The 21048-nt window shown below is 41.4% G+C and overlaps 1 protein-coding gene across 1 annotated transcript in view; it reads right to left on the bottom strand.

The window, feature by feature from the left end:
* Window positions 1–20461, bottom strand: part of retreg1 (reticulophagy regulator 1) — a 72544-nt gene extending 52083 nt beyond the window's left edge. The window contains exons 1-3 of the mRNA XM_029703955.1: window positions 20267–20461; window positions 18762–18880; window positions 9928–9958 (exon numbers count right to left, since the gene is read on the bottom strand). Coding sequence (XP_029559815.1) covers window positions 9928–9958; window positions 18762–18880; window positions 20267–20391 — 275 coding nt within the window. The 5' untranslated portion in view covers window positions 20392–20461. The remainder of the gene's footprint in view (window positions 1–9927; window positions 9959–18761; window positions 18881–20266) is intronic.
* Between the last annotated feature and the right edge of the window lie 587 nt (window positions 20462–21048).

The raw sequence follows: 21048 nt of genomic DNA on the forward strand, positions 1-21048 counted from the left end.
AGCAAACACGTTTGGTGTTCGCCAAAAGGCATGTGGGAGACTCCCCAAACATATGGAAGAAGGTACTCTGGTCAGATGAGACTAAAATGTAGCTTTTTGGCTATCAAGGAAAACGTTATGTCTGGCGCAAACCCAACACCTCTCATCACCCCGAGAACAACATCCCCACAGTGAAGCATGGTGGTGGCAGCATCATGCTGTGGGAATATTTTTCATCGGTATGGAATTGGAAACTGGCCAGAATTGAAGGGATGATGGATGGTGCTAAATACAGGGAAATTCTTGAGGGAAACCTGTTTCAGTCCTCCAGAGATTTGAGACTGGGACAGAGGTTCACCTTCCAGCAGGACAATGACCCTAAGCATACTGCTAAAGCAACACTCAAGTGGTTTAAGGGGAAACATTTAAATGTCTTGGAATGGCCTAGTCAAAGCCCAGACCTCAATCCAATTGAGAATCTGTGGTATGACTTAAAGATTGCTGTACACCAGCGGAACCCATCCAACTTGAAGGAGCTGGAGCAGTTTGCCTTGAAGAATGGGCAAAAATCCCAGTGGCTAGATGTGCCAAGCTTATAGAGACATACCCCAAGAGACTTGCAGCTGTAATTGCTGCAAAAGGTGGTTCTACAAAGTATTGATTTTGTTTGTTTCACAGTAAAAAAGATGTTGCATCTTCAGAGTGGTAGGCATGTTGTGTAAATCAAATGATACAAACCCCCCAAAAATCTATTTTAATTCCAGGTTGTAAGGTAACAAAATAGGAAAAATGCCACGGGGGTGAATACTTTCACAAGCCACTGTATATCACGTTTCAGGTAAGACCCAAATGCAGACTGTGTTGAAGTAACAATGTTTATTGCAACAGGGGCAGGTAGACGACAGGTTAAGGCAGGCAGGGGTTGATAATCCAGAGTAGTGGGGCAAAGGTACAGGACGGCAGGCAGGCGCAGGTCAGGCAGAGGTCGGTAATCCAGAGTAGTGGGGCAAAGGTCAGGCAGGCTCAGGGTGGGCAGAAAAGGTCAAAACAGGAAGAATCAATAGACAGGAACAGATGGAAAAATGCTGGTAAGGCTTGATGAAACAAAACCAACTGGCAACAGACAAACACAAGTATAAATCCACAGGGGATAATGTGGAAAATGGGCGACACCTGGAGGGAGGTGGAGACAATTACAACGACAGGTGAAACATCAGGGCGTGACAAAACTGTCCATTCATTTGTATTTATTAAGGATCCCCAATTTCAGCCATATGTTATGATCAATGATATCAAAGGCTGCACTGAAGTCTAACAAAACAGCTCGTAACTTCTTATTATCAATTTCTTTCAGCCAATCATCAGTCTGAGCATGTTGCATGCCCTTCCCTATAAGCATGCTCATGTTAATTTGTTTTATGTAAAATAACATTCTATTTGGTCTAATGTGATCATTTCCAAAAGTTTGCTAACAGGCTGATTGGTCTGCTGTTTGAATTATTAAAGTGTGCTTTGCTATTATTGAGCAGCAGAATGACCTTTGCCTCCCACCAGGCCTCAGGGCACACTCCGTCTTCTAGGCTTAGATTGAAGATGTGGCAAATAGGAGTCGCAATGTATTCCGTTACCAACCTCAGTAATTTACCATCCAGGTTGTCGATTCCGGGTGATTTGTCCTCATTCATAGATATCAATAATTTTTCACCTCTCCACACTAACTTTGCAGAATTCAAATCTACAGTGCTTGTCTTTCATTATTTGGTCCATTATTCATGAATACGAAGGCTCAGCATTTGTTGTTTGCATGTCATGCCTAAATTTGCTAATCTTGTCAACAAAAAAGTTTTTGAAGTGGTTGGCAATATCAAAGTGGTTTGTTTTGAATGAGCCATCGGCCTCAATGAAGGATGGAGTTGAATTAGCTAATTTAAGGTACTCCAGAGCTTTTTACCATCATTCTTTATATAATTTATCTTTGTTCCATAGTATAGTTTCTTTTTTAGTTACGTGATTTTGTTTGCCAATCTGCTGTGTTGCCAGACTTATTGAAAAAGACTTAAAGAAAAAGCCATATCTCAGACTGGCCAATAAAAAGAAAAGATTAAGATGGGCAAAAGAACACAGCCACTGGACAGAGGAACTCTGCCTAGAAGGCCAGCATCCCGGAGTTGCCTCTTCACTGTTGACGCTGAAACTGGTGTTTAGTGGGTACCATTTAATGAAGCTGCCAGTTGAGGACTTGAGAGGCGTCTGTTTCTCAAACTAGACACTCGAATATACTTGCCCTCTTGCTCAGTTGTTGTCGTTCGCTTCTGGTTAGAGCCAGTTTGTGCTGTTCTGTGAAGGGAGTAGTACACAGCGTTGTACCAGATCTTCTGGCCATTTTGAGCCTGTAATCGAACCCACAAATGTTGATGCTCTAGATACCTCAACTAGTCTAAAGAAGGCCAGTTTTATCGATGCTTTAATCAATACAACAGTTTTCAGCTGTGCTAACATAATTCTAAAAGTGTTTTCTAATGATCAATTAGCCTTTTAAACTGATAAACTTGGATTAGCTAACACAATGTGCCATTGGAACACAGGAGTGATGGTTGCTCATAATGGTCCTCTGTACTCCTATGTAAATATTCCATTAAAAATCAGACGTTTCCAGCTACAATAGTCATTTACGACATTAACAATGTCTACACTGTATTTCTGATCAATTTGATGTTATTTTAATGGATGAAAAAATGTGCTTTTCTTTCAAAAACAAGGACATTTCTAAGTGACCCCGAACTTTTAAACGGTAGTGTACATTTGGGGCCCTTTCCTGATAACTAAGCAACAAATATCTGGATTGGCATTGGATGTCATGTCCAAGGCCTGGTGATTGGATATTAGTCCTCTGATCAGATTAGCTGACAGTAAACTTCATGTTACAGTGATATCACATGATGGATGCCAGGAATCTAATACAGAGAAAACTGTTAGTAACAACTAACCAGCTCAGAGAGACAAAAATGAGTAAAAGTACAGAGAACCTCAATCTCCAAGTTGCTCCTCCTATTCCTCAAGCAAATTGTGAGACTGGCTTTAGAATACTTCATTGTCAATTTTGTGAGAAACACAAAGTGCCCAGTTTGCTGCCTAATGAACACGACCCAGGTGGCATTTTCCCTATGAGTCCTTTAAGTGTATCACTGTAACTCTGTTGTAAAATCAACATCAGATGTCAGTGTTACAGTACTCGAGACCGAGACAGTCTCGACACCACATATTGCGTGTCTTTGTCTTGTCTCGGTGTCGGATACATTTTACTCGTTCTTGACTCGGTCTCTGACAATGAGGACTTTAATTTACTCCCGAGACCAGCCAAGACCAGATAAGGGAGTCACCATTGAGACCAGTGTCTCTTCAACCTCCATATTCAATTTGATAAAAACATAAAAAAATAAAATACAATATTAAAACACAGCACAACACATATTGCACAGACAAACATACATTTACACAAAACACAGTCAACTAAAACAAACATATTCTTCATTATAAAAATCCTCTTTCCGGTGCCTTAACTGCCCTAGAAAGACTAACGCATCTTTTCGAAATGTATTTTGGAGATTATTCCAAACAACAAAACTAAAGGCTAACGTACCTAACTCTGTAGACACCAAAGCAGTCTCCAGAGGTTAACCAAGCGTGTAAACGGGTTTAATGACTTGTCATTTTAAATCTTAACAGTGAAGGTAGGTTTGCGGAAGCTTGTGGTGCAGGGCTTTGTAAGCAAAAAGAGTGTAATAATGTGGTTTACGTGACTTCAAAGAGGTTCAGACAACCTTTTGGTAAAGAATACAGTGACGAGTAATAAAACTGTCTCTGTGATAAACCGAAGGGCGCTATGAGAAAAAGCATCCAAGGGTTTAAGAGTAAAGACAGCTGCACTTTGACAAATAGTATCACCATAATCAAGAGCAGACTAGAGCGAGACAAGCTCATTTGTATGTTTTTTAAACAATAAATCATTGACACTCCAAATACCAAGGTATTTGTATGCAGGGACGCGTTTGATTACAGAACCATCCGATGAGTGAATATGTAATCAATCTGAGACAACCTTACGAGAACTTGAAAACAACATGTCTTTTAGTTTTGCCAGTATTAAGCACACGCAAAATCGGACTGTAGCCTTGTCACAGCCAGGTCATAATAGTAACATCCGCATATATACTTAACAAAAATATAAACGCAACATGCAACAATTTCAAAGATTTTACTGAGTTACAGTTGATATAAGAAAAGTCAATTGAAATAAATAAATTAGGCCCTTATCTATGGATTTCACATGACTGGGCAGGGGTGCAGCCATAAATTGGCCTGGGAGTGCATAGGCCCACCCACTCGGGAGCCAGTCCCAGCCAATGAGAATTAGTTTTCCCCCACAAAAGGACTTTATTACAGACAGAAATACCTCTCCGTTTTATCAGATGTCCGGTTGGCTGGTCTCAGACTATCCCGTAGGTGAAAAAAGCCGGTCCTGAGCTAGCGTGGTTAACACATGGTCTGCAGTTGTGAGGCCGGTTGGACGTAAAGCCAAATTCTCTAAAGCAACGTCGGAGGTGGTAGAGAAATTAACATTTAATTCTCTGGCAAGAGCTCTGGTGGACATTCCTGCAGTCAGCATGCCAATCGCACGCTCCCTCAAAACTTGAGACATCTGTAGCATTGTGTTGGGTGACAAAATAGCATATTTTAGAGTGGCCTGATATTGTCCCCAGCACAAGGTGCACCTGTGTAATGATCATGCTGCTTAATCAGCTTCTTGATATGCCACACCTGTTAGGTGGATGGATTATCTTGGCAAAGGAAAAATGCTCACTAACAGGGATGTAAACAAATGTGTGCACAAAATGTGAGAGAAATAAGCTTTTTGTGCATATGGAAGATTTCTGGGATCTTTTATTTCAGCTCATGAAACATGGGACCAACACTTTACATGTTGCGTTTATATTTTTCATCAGTATAGATTACATTTGGGACTCACAACCTGGATTCGGTCTTATGTAGCAAAATGTGAAGTGGATAAAAGTAGAGACTCAGAGCTACAAAATGGTAAATCATACACTGTATTTTTGAAGGACAATGGGAAAGTAATTCTGCTTTGAAAGTTGATAAACTTGTGAACTCACTTTTTAGAAAATGGCCTTTGAATGTTTTGGTATCTAGTGAAGAGCTCTTCTTTGTCTACACCCAATCAGCATCGTTCACACCCTCTTAAGCTTTAGCCCCACCCATCTCGTTTCGCTCTCGGAGCGTTCAAAGCGCACACTTGACCAATGATTTGTTTACTTCTGGATAACATGAAAACAGCTTAACCTCTCTAGGGCAGGTGGCACCAAATCGTCCCACCTACGTAACAGCCAGTTGAATCCTGTGGCGCGATTTTCAAATACCTTAAAAATGCTATTACTTCAATTTCTCAAACATATGACTATTTTACACCATTTTAAAGACAAGACTCTCGTTAATCTAACCACACTGTCCGATTTCAAAAAGGCTTTACAACGAAAGCAAAACATTAGATTATGTCAGCAGAGTACCCAGCCAGAAATAATCAGACACCCATTTTTCAAGCTAGCATATAATGTCACAAAAACCCAGAAGACAGCTAAATGCAGCACTAACCTTTGATGATCTTCATCAGATGACACACCTAGGACATTATGTTATACAATACATGCATGTTTTGTTCAATCAAGTTCATATTTATATCAAAAACCAGCTTTTTACATTAGCATGTGACGTTCAGAACTAGCATACCCCCCGCAAACTTCCGATGAATTTACTAACAATTTACTAAATTACTCACGATAAACGTTCACAAAAAGCATAACAATTATTTAAAGAATTATAGATACAGAACTCCTCTATGCACTCGATATGTCCGATTTTAAAATAGCTTTTCGGTGAAAGCACATTTTGCAATATTCTAAGTAGATAGCCCGGCATCACAGGGCTAGCTATTTAGACACCCACCAAGTTTAGCCTTCACCAAACTCAGATTTACTATTAGAAAAGTTTGATTACCTTTCCTGTTCTTCGTCAGAATGCACTCCCAGGACTTCTACTTCAATAATAAATGTAGGTTTGGTCCAAAATAATCCATAGTTATGTTCCAACACCGACATTTTGTTCGTGCGTTCAAGACACTATCCCAATGGTAAATAACGGTCATGCGCACGGCGCATTTCGTGACAAAAGATTTCTAAATATTTCATTACCGTACTTCGAAGCATGTCAACCGCTGTTTAAAATCAATTTTTATGCCATTTTTCTCGTAAAAAAGCGATAATATTCCGACCGGGAATCTGCAATTAGGTAAACAGCCGAAAGAAAATACAGCACGGGGTCGAATCAGGCACGCGCCTAATTCCTTTGTCCTCTTATCGGCCTCTTGGCAAAGGCGATTATGTGTTTCAGCCTGAGGCTGCCTCGTCATCGTTCAACTTTTTCCCGGGCTCTGAGAGCCTATGGAAGCCGTAGGAAGTGTCACGTTACAGCTAAGATCCCCACTCTTCAATAAACAGAGACAAGAAGAACGACTCCTTGTCAGACAGGCCACTTCCTGCATGAAACCTTCTCAGGTTTTTGCATGCCATATGAGTTCTGTTATACTCACAGACACCATTCAAACAGTTTTAGAAACTTTAGGGTGTTTTCTATCCAAAGCCAATAATTATATGCATATTCTAGTTACTGGGCAGGAGTAGTAACCAGATTAAATCGGGTACGTTTTTTATCCGGCCGTGTAAATACTGCCCCCAAGCCCTAACAGGTTAACCAGCTCTGCTGGCAACAATTTCATTACGCTTTTTTGCCAACGTTTAGTGACAGTACACTTTAGAGTAAGACATGTAGCTACCTAACTAGGTAAACAATGAACCTAGCTAGGTAAACAATGTGTAAGATCACACATGTCACGTAATGTTAGCTAACGAGCCAGCCAGCTAACTTTACCTAGTTAAACAACAATGAACATAGTGCCAAATCATGTTGTGACTACCCTGCATGAATCTGCTGGGAGCTAACCAACCAGGTTCAATGTTAGCTTGCTAACATTAGGCTGTAACTAGCAAAGTAAACGGTTCTGGGATGTGAAAAATAACGTCATACACTTAACGTTTGCTAGGGAGCCAGCCAGCTAACGTTTGATAGCTAGCTAGCTAACAGTACACTTTAGCTTGAAATTAAACCACTTTGTCAAAATAATAAACATGTAATATCTGAAAATGTAACTAGCTAACGCTAGACTATCTTACAAGTATACATCATGCATGATGGACGCGTCTCCCTGTCACGGATGCCATGCCACAGTTTCCCTTAGTTTGAAGATGTAATCCGGAGACAGGTGTTTTCTCCATCTCTTTAGCTATCATACTCTAATTCCACTGATTTCATAACTCGATCCTCCAGAAAGCAGAGAGCAACACTTATGCAGCTCCACTACACAATACATTTTTATTAAAAGCGACGTTCGACAGGATTACCAACACAGACTGACCAGCTCAAATAGACAGAAGCCTTCTATATGGCAGACCAATCCGAACTCTTCTCTCGGCATGTCTAGCCCACTCATTATCTCAGCCAATCATGGCTAGTGGAAGGTTGCTGCCTTTTTCTGTGGCTTAACCAACAAGGCTCGTAATTTAACAATTGTATTAATATTTACAGATGGCAAACAAGTTTGTTATTAAGGCACATGAAAATTCACAAGTTCCAGAAGGCATTTCTGCCAAAAAAACCCCCGCATTTTTATCAAAATTACAAATAAACGTTAAAATGGCTCTGCTGTGAAGTAGTGATTTGCGACATACGCCTAGTTTCCTGAAACGGGTCACATTTCAAATGTTTAACAGCTTGACCAATAGCATTTATATAAATAGTGAAAAGAAGAGGTCCTAACTATCGACCCCTGCAGAACACCTTTATGTACTTCAAGAAATTCAGACTTTACCCCATCAATCATGATTGCTTGAGTTATGTCACTAATGTAACCGATGTGAAATGGCTAGCTAGTTAGCGGGGTGCACGCTAATAGCGTTTCAGTCGGTGACGTCACTCGCTCTGAGACTTTGAAGTAGTTGTTCCCCTTGCTCTGCAAGGGCCGCGGATTTTGTGGAGCGATGGGTAACAATGCTTCTTGGGAGGCAGTTGTTGATGTGTGCAGAGGGTCCCTGGTTCGAGCCCAAGTAGGGGCGAGGAGAGGGACGGAAGCTATACTGTTAAGTGTTCCGTCCCTCTCCTCACCCCTTCCGTCCCTCTCCTCGCCCCTACCTGGGCTCGAACCAGGGACCCTCTGCACATATCAACAACTGCCTCCCACGAAGCATTAACAGTTTAGCTTCTGTCCCTCTCCTCGCCCCTACGTGGGCTCAAACCAGGGACGCTCTGCACACAACAACTGCCAAATAGCATGATCAGCAGTATCAAATGCTTTTGACAGGTCCACAAACAAGGTAGCACAATTATGCTAAAGAATTGACAATATCATAAACAACTAATGTGGTTGCTGTAATAGTGTTGTGCCCTGGCCTAAACCCAGATTTATTTATATTCAAAATACCATGCTCAGATAAAAAAAAAGAGAAAAGTTGCTTATTTACCAAAGATTCGAGAATCTTGGCTAGACATGGAAGCCTCATAATTATCAGCTCCAATTCTGTCAGCGCATAAAAATGCTTTGCCAGGAAAAATATCCACACTTCTTTCATGATACATTACCATCTTATTGCCTATTAAAAGCTGAGCTTCCTACTTTACTCATAACATTACTGTACTTTACTTTAGTTTAAAAATAGCCCCAAAAAACTTGTTTCGCTCGTCTGAATTTCCTTGCTCAGCTAGTGCAGGTTGGCATTTATTGGGATGACTCATGTACAAGAGGCAGCTCTGCAGGGTACTCACTAGCTGGTACAGCTACACAGTCAAAATTTTCAACTTAACCCTGACCTTAACCCTAACCTTGACCACATTGCTAATCTTATGCCTCACCCTAACCTTAAATTAAGACCAAGCAAATGTTTGTTTTCATACATTTTTACTATATAACCAATTTTGACTTTGCCGCTGGCCCATCTAGTGGAAATCGCTCAGCTCTGCCTCCAGGACAAGCTTCATCCCAATAAACGTCAACCTGCTCCATGCAGCTAGTAGGAAAGTGGGGAAAGTTGCGTGCTCACTGTTAGTAAGGACAGACCGAGGAAGTTGTTACATATTTTGTATTTTTATCTATTATTTAGAGACCAGTTTGGGTTAGTAATAACGTTTTCTGCATTCTGAATGTCTAAAGAATCTATATGTTCTTCTGAAATATGAATACAGAAATACTGGGAATTTTGAACTCTTATTATGGTGGAAATTTGAAACAATTACAATCATGGTCTAGAATTGGACTAGCTTTAGGTGGTCTCAAACGCAACACTGTAAGTTGCTTTGTCTCACACCTGAGCAAATATAGTGGGATGCGGACACACACAGGTAACATTAAAAGGAATACTTCAGGATTTTGGCAATGAGACCCTTCATCTACTTCCCCAGAGTCAAATGAACTTGTGGATACCATGTTTATGTCTCTGTGTCCAGTATGAAGGAAGTAGTTTTGTGAGCCAATGCTAACTAGCGTTAGCACATTTAATGGAAGCCCATAGACTTCCAGTCATTGCACTAACGCTAGTTGGCAATTGCGCTAGCGCTGGTTAGCAATTTCCTTCAAACCGCACGCAGAGACATAAAAATGGTATCCATGAGTTCAGCTGACTCTGGGGAAGTAGATCAAGTATCCCTTTAAGGGGAGTATTCAATACAAGCCATATTGTGAGCTCTCTCTCTCACACACACACACACACATACAAGCGCACACACATATTACACACAAACAATGTGTTGATAATACAACAGAGCTCCTACCTTCCAGTCATACTGCGCCATAAGTGGGCCCCTATAAGTGAGAGAACAGACATTTTATTGTTCAACATTTTCTGTCCAATAGGCTGCCAATGTTCTCCTGACATGCTTCATAAAACCAACCGAACAAACATAACCTACCCAATACATTCAAACCTCAAGGTTGAAAGTTGAGCTTGAGAACAAAGGCAGACGCAACAAGGGAGAGATTGCTCATGTTGAATCAAAAATCAACCCCCAGACCATACCCCTTACAGCACAATTCACCTTATTCACAACGAAGGCCATTGTTCACTGACCAACATAAATGTTTTACTGTTCAAACAGGGTAGGGAGTGAACTGCTCCATTTAAACCAATACAAAAACCTTCCTTAAGTGTGATCTGTAGATAAAACACAGTTGAATAAAATAATGTAATTAGTTTATGATACTCAAAAGAACATTACTAGTGCTGACACGACTGTTTATCAGCTACCCGTTCGAGCCGTCTACAGTAGAACGCTCAGCTGTGAAAAAGGTTTAATACCCATATTGCTTCTATCTTTCCTGACCTTTTCAGAACTACAGGATTGGCTAGGGAGTATGGTTAAGGGGTCCATTTGGGATTCAGATTGCAAAGCAGCCCAGAGTGAGACACAGTCACTTCCATTTCTTGGTGGCAGTATTTGTATTTATTAAGGATCCCCATCAGCTGCTGCCAAGGCAGCAGCTACTCTTCCTGGGGTCCAGCGACATTAAGGCAGGTATATACCATTTAAAATATTACATGAAATTTGATGACTTCATTCCTGTGCTGTTTGTAAATACCCTGGTAGGTTGACTGATAGCATGAACCAGGTTGCAGGCACTGGTTGTTTGAAGCTTTCTCTTGAGTGGGCAGCTTGATTGAAGCCAGTCAATTTTAAGGCCACCCAGAAAATATATCACATACATCACCAAGCATTTCACACATATTATCCAGATACTGACTGTTAGCACTTGGTGGTCTATAGCAGCTTCCCACAAGAATGGGCTTTAGGTGAGGCAGGTGAACCTGCAACCATATTTCTATTTAAAATGTATTTAAAATGAGATCCGCTCTAAGCTTTACAGGAATGTGTCTCTGAATATAGACCGCTACACGGCCCCCATGGGCATTTCTGTCATTTCTGTAGATGTTATAACCATGTATTGTACCGGGCTTATAGGTAGTCAATAGGGAAATATAATTCAAGAACGTCACATGGTGTAACAAGGGGCTTGTTTTGGACAAGGGGCTTACAGTGTAGGGTGAAGTTGCCCCTAGATGCTGATCTTCTGCCAGTTTAGCATTTTTCCAACTAATGATTAAGGTTAGGATTGGGGCAGAGGAAACTAATCCTAGATCTGTACCTTGGGGAAACTTCACCCCGAAGCAGGGGCTTATTGCTTTTGTTATTATTCCCAGCAGGAACTGGGGTTTTGCAACTTAAAAAAACAGGCAGCTTGAAACAAGGCACGGTGATGTTCATTATGCACCCAAACAGCAAAAAACTGGCTGAAACAGAGACTACCTGGACAAAAAAAAAACATTTTGGTTTCCACCAATGAACACAGCCCAGAACTACCATTTCATTACTTGGATTTGGATTGATATACATACAGTAACAGTCAAAAGTTTAGACACACCTACTCATTCCAGGGTTTTTCTTTATTTTTACTATTTTCTACGTTGTAGAATAATAGTGAAGACATAAAAACTATGAAATAACACATATGGAATCATGTAGTGACAAAATAAGGGTTAAAATACAGTTGAAGTCAGAAGTTTACATACACTTAGGTTGGAGTCATTAATACTACATTTTCAACGACTCCACACATTTCTTGTTAACAAACTATAGTTTTGGCAAGTTGGTTAGGACATCTATTTTGTGCATGACACAAGTTATTTTTCCAACAGTTGTTTATAGACAGATTATTTCACTTATGATTCACTGTATCACAATTCCAGTGGGTCAGAAGTTTACATACACGAAGTTGACTGTGCCTTTAAACAGCTTGGAATATTCCAGAAAATAATGTCATGGCTTTGGAAGCTTCTGCTAATTTACATAATTTTAGTCAATTGGAGGTATACCTGTGGATGTATTTCAAGGCCTACCTTCAAACTCAGTGCCTCTTTGCTTGACATCATGGGAAAATCTAAAGAAATCAGCCAAGACCTCATCCTTGGGAGCAATTTCCAAACGCCTGAAGGTACCACATTCATCTGTACAAACAATAGTACGCAAGTATAAACACCATGGGACCACACAGCCGTCCTACCGCTCAGGAAGGAGACGGGTTCTGTCTCTGAGAGATGAGCGTACTTTGGTGCAAAAAGTGCAAATCAATCCCAGAACAGCAAAGGATCTTGTGAAGATACTGGAGGAAACAGGTACAAAAGTATCTATATTCACAGTAAAACGAGTCCTATATCGACATAACCTGAAAGGCCGCTCAGCAAGGAAGAAGCCACTGCTCCAAAACCGCCATAAAAAAAAGAAAGACTACGGTTTGCAACTGCACAGTGCAACTGCACTTTTTGGAGAAATGTCCTCTGGTCTGATGAAACAAAAATAGAACTGTTTAGCCATAATGACCATCGCTAAGTTTGGAGGAAAAAGGGTTAAGCTTGCAAGCCGAAGAACATCATCCCAACCGTGAAGCACGGGGGTGGCAGCATCATGTTGTGGGGGTGCTTTGCTGCAGGAGAGACTGGTGCACTTCACAAAATAGATGGCTTCACGAGGAAGGAAAATTATGTGGATATACTGAAGCAACATCAAGACATCAGTTGGGAAGTTTAAGCTTGGTCACAAATGGGTCTTCCAAATAAACAATGACCCCAAGCATACTTCCAATGTTGTGGCAAAATGGCTTAAGGACAACAAAGTCAAGGTATTGGAGTGGCCATCACAAAGCCCTGACCTCAATCCTATAGAAAATTTGTGGGCAGAATTGAAAAATTGTTTGCGAGCAAGGAGGCCTAGAAAACCTGACTCAGTTACACCAGCTCTGTCAGGAGGAATGGGCCAAAATTCACCAACTTATTGTGGGAAGGCTACCCGAAACATTTGACCCAAGTTAAACAATTTAAAGGCAATGCTACCAAATACTAATTAAGTGTATATGTAAACTTCTGCCAAACTGGGAATGTGATGAAAGAAATCAATTATTCTCTCTACTATTATTCTGAAATTTCACATTCTTAAAATAAAGTTTTGATCCTAACTGACCTAAGACTGGGAATTTTTACTAGGTTTAAATGTCAGGAATTAGGGAAAACTGAGTTTAAATGTATTTGGCTAAGGTGTATGTAAACTTACGACTTCAACTGTATATTGTATATTTGAGATTCTTCAAAGTAGCCACCCTTTGCCTTGATGACAGCTTTGCAAACTCTTGGCATTCTCTCAATCAGCTTCATGATATAGTCACTTGGAATACATTTAAATTAACATGTGTGCTTTCTTAAGTGATTTTTTAAAATGTCTTTCCTTCTTAATGCTTTTGAGCCAATCAGTTGTGTTGTGACAGATGATAGGGCTATTTGGTAAAAGACCAAGTCCACATTATGGCAAGAACAGCTCAAATAAGCAAAGAGAAACGACAGTCCGTCATCACATTAAGACATGATGTCACGCCCTGACCTTAGAGATCCTTTTATGTCTCTATTTTGGTTGGTCAGCGCGTGAGTTGGGGTGGGCATTCTATGTCCTTTTTTCTATGTTTGGTATTTCTTTGTTTCGGCCGGGTATTACATTTTTACATTTTAGTCATTTAGCTGATGCTCTTATCCAGAGCGACTTACAGTAGTGAATGCATACATTTCAATTCATTTCATACATTTTTTTTTCTCCGTACTGGGTATGGCTCTCAATCAGGGACAGCTGTATATCGTTGTTGCTGATTGGGAGCCATACTTAGGCAGCCTGTTTTTCTTTGTGTTGTGTGGGTGGTTATTTTCTGTTTAGACATTTGTTACCTGACAGAACTGTTTGGCTGTTGTCTTTTGTTTATTTGTAAAGTGTTCTCTTTTTCCATTAAATTACAAAGATGAGCACTAACCACACTGCGCCTTGGTCTACTCCATTCAACAGCCGTTACACATGAAGGTCAGTCAATCCGGAACATTTCAATAACTTTGAACGTTTCTTCAAGTACAGTCGCAAAAACCATCAAGTGCCATGATGAAAATGCCTCTCATGAAAAGTAAGACCCAGAGTTACGTCTGCTGCAGAAGCTACGTTCATTAGAGTTAACTGCACCTCAGATTGCAGCTCAAATAAATGCTACAGAGTTCAAGTAACAGACTCATCTCAACATCAACTGTTCAGATGAGACTGCGTGAATCATGCCTTCATGTCTTCATGTGGCTACCACAGCATTCTGCAGGGATACGCCATCCCATCTATTTTGCGCTTAGTGGGACTATCATTTGTTTTTCAACAGGACATTGACCCAAAACACACCTCCAGGCTGTGTAAGGGCTATTTGACCAAGGAGAGTGATGGAGCTGCATCAAATAACCCAACCTCAACCCAATTGAGATGGTTTGGGATGAGTCGGACCGCAGAGTGAAGGAAAAACAGCCAACAAGTGCTCAGCATGTGTGGGAACTCCTTCAGGACTGTTGAAAAGCATTCCAGGTGAAGCTGGTTGAGAGAATGCCAAGCATATGCAAAGCTGTCAAGGCAAAGGATGACTACTTTGAAGAATATAAAATACATTTTGATTTGTTTAAAACTTTTTTGCTTATTACATGACTCCATATGTGATATTTCATATTGTTGATGTCTTCACTATTAGTCTACAATGTAGAAAATAAAATAAAAAATACCTTGATTGTGTAATGAACACGAGGGGAGACAGAGTGCTGGTTTCAAGCGCAGGGCGCAGCAGGTGTTTATTGAAAAGGACCACAGGAGGAGGCAGGTAGCTGGGTGCATGGGCAGGCAGAAGGTCATACACAGGGGGTCCAAAAGGGAAACAGTACAGGCAGGAAAAAGGCTAGTAAGGTAGTCCGGGAGATCAGGCAATAGATAGGCTAAAGTACAGGCATGGAATAGGCAAAAGGCGTGGTTAGTGAGGCAGGCAAAAGCTATCATACACGGGAGGAGAAAATCACGGGAAAAACAGAGTTCCGAAAGACGTGTCACAAAACAAACAATACCTCGCAGTGATGGGGTGCAAAGAACTGAACTAAATAGTGTGTGATAATGACATACAGGTGTGTGAACAGGTGATTAGAATTCAGGTGATAGGGATCTGGAGAGTGAACTGCGTTCAGGGGATCTACGTGTTTGAGGGTGTGAGTTAGAAGCAGACGTTACAGAGTGTGTCCAAACTTTTGACTGGTACTGTATATACAATGCCTTAGGAAAGTATTCGGACCCCTTGACTTTTTCCACATTTTGGTACGTTACAACCTTATTCTAAAACGGATTACATTTTTTTAAGTATTCAGACCCTTTGCTATGAGACTCGAAATTGAGCTCAGGTGCATCCTGTTTCCATTGATCATCCTTGAGATATTTTTACTTGATTGGAGTCCACCTGTGGTAAATTCAATTGATTGGACATAATTTGGAAAGGCACACACCTGTCTATATAACGTCCCACAGTTGACAGTGCATGTCAGAGCAAAAACCAAGCCATGGGGCAGACCGAAATTGGATACATTGAAAACGCAGGTCCAATGAGGAAGAAACGTAGCTAGCTAGCTAGCATTGATTTGTTTTTGCAGTGATATTTTTTGGGAGCATCTGATGACTTAACGTGATGAGTGACGAACATGAATTTCTCTGGTCCCTACAGTCAAATCAAATCAAATTGTATTGGTCACATACACATGTTTAGCAGATGTTATTGCCGGTGTAGCGAAATGCTTGTGTTTCTAGCACCAACAGTGCAGTAATATCTAACAATATCTAACAATACACACAATACACACAAATATAAGTAAAGGAATGGAATTAAGAATATATAAATATGGACGAGCAATGTCAGAGCAGCGTAGAATAGAATATAATACACTATATACATATGAGATGAGTAATGCAAAATATGTAAACATTATTAAAGTGACTAGTGTTCCATTATTAAAGTGGGCAGTGATTTCAAGTTTATGTATATAGGCAGCAGGCTCTAATGTGCTAGTGATGGCTATTTAACAGTGTGATGGCATTGAGATAGAAGCTGTTTTTCATTCTCTCGGTCCCAGCTTTGATGCATCTGTACTGAACTTGCTTTCTGGATGATAACGGGGTGAACAGGCAGTGGCTCGGGTGGTTGTTGTCTGTTGTCCTTGATTATCTTCTTGGCCTTCCTGTGACATTGGGTACTGTAGGTGTCCTGGAGGGCAGGTAGTTTGCCCCCGATGATGCGTTAGGCAGACCACACCACCCTCTGGAGAGCCCTGCGGTTGCGGGCGGCGCAGTTGCCGTACCAGGCAGTCATACAGCCCGACAGGATGCTCTCAATTGTGCATCTGTAAAAGTTTGTGAGGGTTTTAGGTGCCAAGCCAAATTTCTTTAGCCTCTTGAGGCTGAAGAGGCGCTGTTGTGCCTTCTTCACCACACTGTTTGTGTGGGTGGACCATTTCAGTTTGTCAGTGATGTGTACGCCGAGGAACTTGAAGCTTTCCACTTTCTCCACTGCGGTCCCGTCGATGTGGATAGGGGGGTGCTCCCTCTGCTGTTTCCTGAAGTCCACGATCAGCTCCTTTGTTTTGTTGACATTGAGTGAGAGATTGTTTTCCTGGCACCACACTCACAGAGCCCTCACCTCCTCCCTGTAGGCTGTCTCATCATTGTTTGTAATCAAGTCTACTACTGTTGTGTCGTCTGAACAGGAGGGGGCTGAGTACACACCAATGCGGGGGCCCCAGTGTTGAGGATCAGTGAAGTGGAGATGTTGTTTTCTACCTTCACCACCTGGGGGCGGCCCGTCCGGAAGTCCAGTACCCAATTGCACAGGGCAGGGTTCAGACCCATGGCCTCGAGCTTAATGATGAGCTTGGAGGGTACTATGGTGTTGAGTGCTGAGCTATAGTCAATGAACAGCATTCTTACATAGGTATTCCTCTTGTCCAGATGGAATAGGGCAGTGTGCAGTGCGATGGCTATTGCATCGTCTGTGGATTTATCGCCTGTGGTAAGCAAATTGAAGTGGGTCTAGGGTGTCGGGTAAGGTAGAGGTGATATGATCCTTGACTAGTCTCTCAAAGCCATTCATAATGACAGAAGTGAGTGCTATGGGGCGACAGTCAATTAGTTCAGTTACCTATGCTTTCTTGGGTACAGGAACAATGGTGGCCATCTTGAAGCATGTGGGGACAGCAGACGGGGATAGGCAGAGATTGAATATGTCTGTAAACACTCCAGCCAGCTGGTCTGAGGACGCATGCTCTGAGGATGCAGCTAGCGAGGGTTAACGCGCTTTAATGTCTTACTCACGTCAGCCACGGAGAAGGAGAACCCACAGTCCTTAGTAGCTGTGTTATCCTCAAAGCGGGCAAAGAAGGTGTTTAGCTTGTCTGGCAGCAAGACCTCGGTGTCCGCGACCTGGCTGGTTTTCCTTTTGTAGTCCGTGATTGTCTGTAGACCCTGCCACATACGTCTCGTGTCTGAGCCGTTGAATTGCGACTCCACTTTGTCTCTATACTGACATTTCGCATGTTTGATTGCCTTATGGAGGGAATAACTACACTGTTTGTATTCGGCCATATTCCCAGTCACCTTACCATGATTAAATGCGGTGGTTCGCGCTCAGTTTTACGTGAATGCTGCCATCTATCCACGGTTTCTGGTTAGGGTAGGTTTTAATAGTCACAGTGGGTACATCCTGATAAACTCAGTCACCATATCAGTGAATTCGTCAATGTTAATTCGTCAACGCTACCCGGAACATATCTTAGTCCGCGTGATCAAAACAATCTTGAAGCGTGGATCTGACGAAAGTTGCGCTATGCTGTCAAATACTCCCACGTTTCTAGTTTGACCAGCTGTTTTCAGCAACTGATATTTTTTTATTAGCTTGTCATATTGGCAGGTTTTCTAGCAAAAAAATATTTACCTAGCTTCTAGTCTAGTGTTTGATATGCAACGCGATTTCCTCGTAATGAACAGTGTCGAGTGTCCTGATGAAAAGGCAAACTTTTCGAGCTATGCCAGGCAAAATTGGGCATTATCAGCTCATTGTTATGGATGTATCCAAGTAAATGTAAATAGAAAACAGCTACTTTACTTTTATTTTGGCTGCAGAGGTCGTGACAGTGTTAGCCGTAGCTAGCTGGCTAGCTAGCAAGCAAGGGATGAACGACTGGGTCGCATCCATAAATATCGAACTAATTGAACGAACAACTGGGTCGCGTCTCTAGCAACCAAAAGAATGGAAACCATGAATTTGCTTCTAAAAAAGAAAATATAAACCAAAAAAAAGGATTTATATCGCTAAATGTGTGCTTCATATATTTTTGGGGGCAGCTGTGGTATAAGCGGGATAAACGCCTCCATTCTGTATATTACCAGCAGGTAACCTAGCAGTTAATAGCATTGGGCCAGTAACTGAAAGGTTGCTGGTTTGAATCCGAGCCGACTAGGTGAAAAATCTATCAATGTGCCCGTGAACAAGGCACTTAACCCTAATTGCTCCTGTAAGTCGCTCTGGATAAATGACTAAACATTTAAACAAACAAACGCCGATGTTCTGTACATTACCTTGGAAAAATGAACTCTGCAAAGGGATTCGGCGCTGCGTTGTCCATTATTTCCAAGGTAATGTACAGAACATCGGCGTTTATCCCTTATATATTGAGTGATGCACTACATACCTTTAGAGAAAGAGACACATCTGGAGAGAGCCACATCTTTAACAAGCAGCACTGTCACCATCAGAACCAAGGAAAGGGCAAGAAGACAGTACGCTCTATAGGAACTGAGGGCCACAAACCTAGAGGATCAGAAATAAACAATGTCATCATGGGTCATAATCTGTCTTTTATCTCTCATCCTGATGCCATGTTGTGAGCTTGCACTGTACATGGAGAAGAATTAAACAAATCAGTAAGGATTGCAGCTAACTAACTAAATAACCAAGTCACAAAATTAAACAGACAAACATATTAAACCTGATGTTGGGCTGAGCGAGAGAAATGCATTACACATTATCATCACCCTTATGAAAAAAGATTGCAGTCAGAGTGCAGCATAACTGCAGTACACTGCAGTATAACTGTAGTTAAATGGCAGAATAACTGCACTATGCTGCAAATACTGCGTCCAAAATAACACCGTTTTTTTACTGCAGTAATTTTGGAATGTAACTGCATTTAGAGTGCAGTATTACTGCAGTTCAACTGCAGTACACTGCAGTTATTCTGCAATTACTGCATCCAAAATACCACAGTTGACTGCAGTTATTTCACTTTTACAGCAGTTTCAAAACTGCAATCTTTTTTTGTAAGGGCAATATGCATTCAATACCACTAAATGTCCTTTACTGTAAAACCATGACTATGGAAACCTCTCTTTTAGTTTCTCTCTTCTGTTCCCATTTTCTAGTCATAACATGCCTTGTTTTTGTGTTGTTGACATTGAGTTAAACTTGCTTGGCCAAGGTAATAGCACAGCTATAATCTTTACACGTTCATAATCCAGGCAACAGCCTGCTGTGAGGAAGAAAACAAAACAGGACTTGAGCATTTGCATTATTGCATAAAATGTCCTGCAGACATAATTAATGTCAGAATAATTTATAAGTGGGAAAGGACAGTTGCTTATTAAATTCTTAACTATAGGCACGCACGTGCACGCGCACACACACACAGAGTCGATCCTGTTGTTGTTCCCACTCCCTATCCAACACAAATTATGAATTTGTCATTATACACAGCCAGGTCATTTTTATTTAACCTTTATTTAACTACTCAAGTCAGTTAAGAACAAAATCTTATTTACACTGACGGCCTACCGACGACGCTGGGCCAATTGTGCGCCGCCCAATGGGACTCCCAATCACGGCCGGTTGTGATACAGCCTGGAATTGAACCAGGGTCTGTAGTGACGCGTCTAGCACTGAGATGCAGTGCCTTAGACCGCTGCGCCACTCGGGAGTCATGATATTGCATCATATTGCAATTGCATTGCACTCACTCCAAATCAAATATCTTATTTGTAAATCATGATACCGTAGGCTATAATATACACAACATTTCACCACAATTCGAATTTTATAGATATGCTATAAAAATAGAGGAGAACAATTGTAAAAGCACTCAATGGTTTCAATAGGTTGTTTTCAACGAAGGACACATCATTTCCACTACGTCATGCTTACCAGTACACAGCAGTGGTGGCAGCAAAGAGTGTCGTGGTCCTAAAAGGTTTATTCCAGTTGATCACGTTTGAAATGCGACAGTCCGCTATAAGAGCCTGCTCTTCCTCGTGCCCAGCCGCCGCCATCGTCCCACCTGAGTGTCTAGCCCTGGCCAGACTCACCGCTGCAGCCTCCGGCCCCGCCACTATGGCAGCATCCTCGAATCCGTGTCGATTCTGACGTGGGAGAGGCTACATGGACACGCCTGGTGCCCAAAGGGATGACGTATGTCGCGCATCTGAGTCGAGTGTGGAGACTAATGTATTCGGTTCAGTCAAGTCGTTCTGATAAACCCTTCCCATATAGTTTATGCTGGTTAGCTGACAACAACATCAGCACAGTGCTACTTAAAATAAAGTGATGTTCATTTGGATGGAAGTAACTGTATTAGATTTGGTCACCATCTCAAATTTGTACCATCTGACGTGGTTTTTATTTCCAGTAGGATAGTAGCCTACATGATACATAACTTCTAATATTGGTAGTAACCATCTGAATGTCACCTAGCCCAAGATGTACTGACAAGGAGCCTAACGTTACTCCCTAAGGTCCAAGGACCTTATATGTTATTTCCAGAGGTAGACTGGATCTGGCAGCCAAAACAGCCAAATACTCAATTTTTACCTTAATCGATTCTTAATTGCGTTATGGTTCTAGAAACATAAAGCACTTAACTTTTAAATCACATCAAAATAATTTCACATGTGCAAAATATACACTTACTGTACACAGTAGGAGTGCGT

Source organism: Salmo trutta, chromosome 21 (genome assembly GCF_901001165.1).
Source record: "Salmo trutta chromosome 21, fSalTru1.1, whole genome shotgun sequence".
Classification (NCBI taxonomy): domain Eukaryota; kingdom Metazoa; phylum Chordata; class Actinopteri; order Salmoniformes; family Salmonidae; genus Salmo; species Salmo trutta.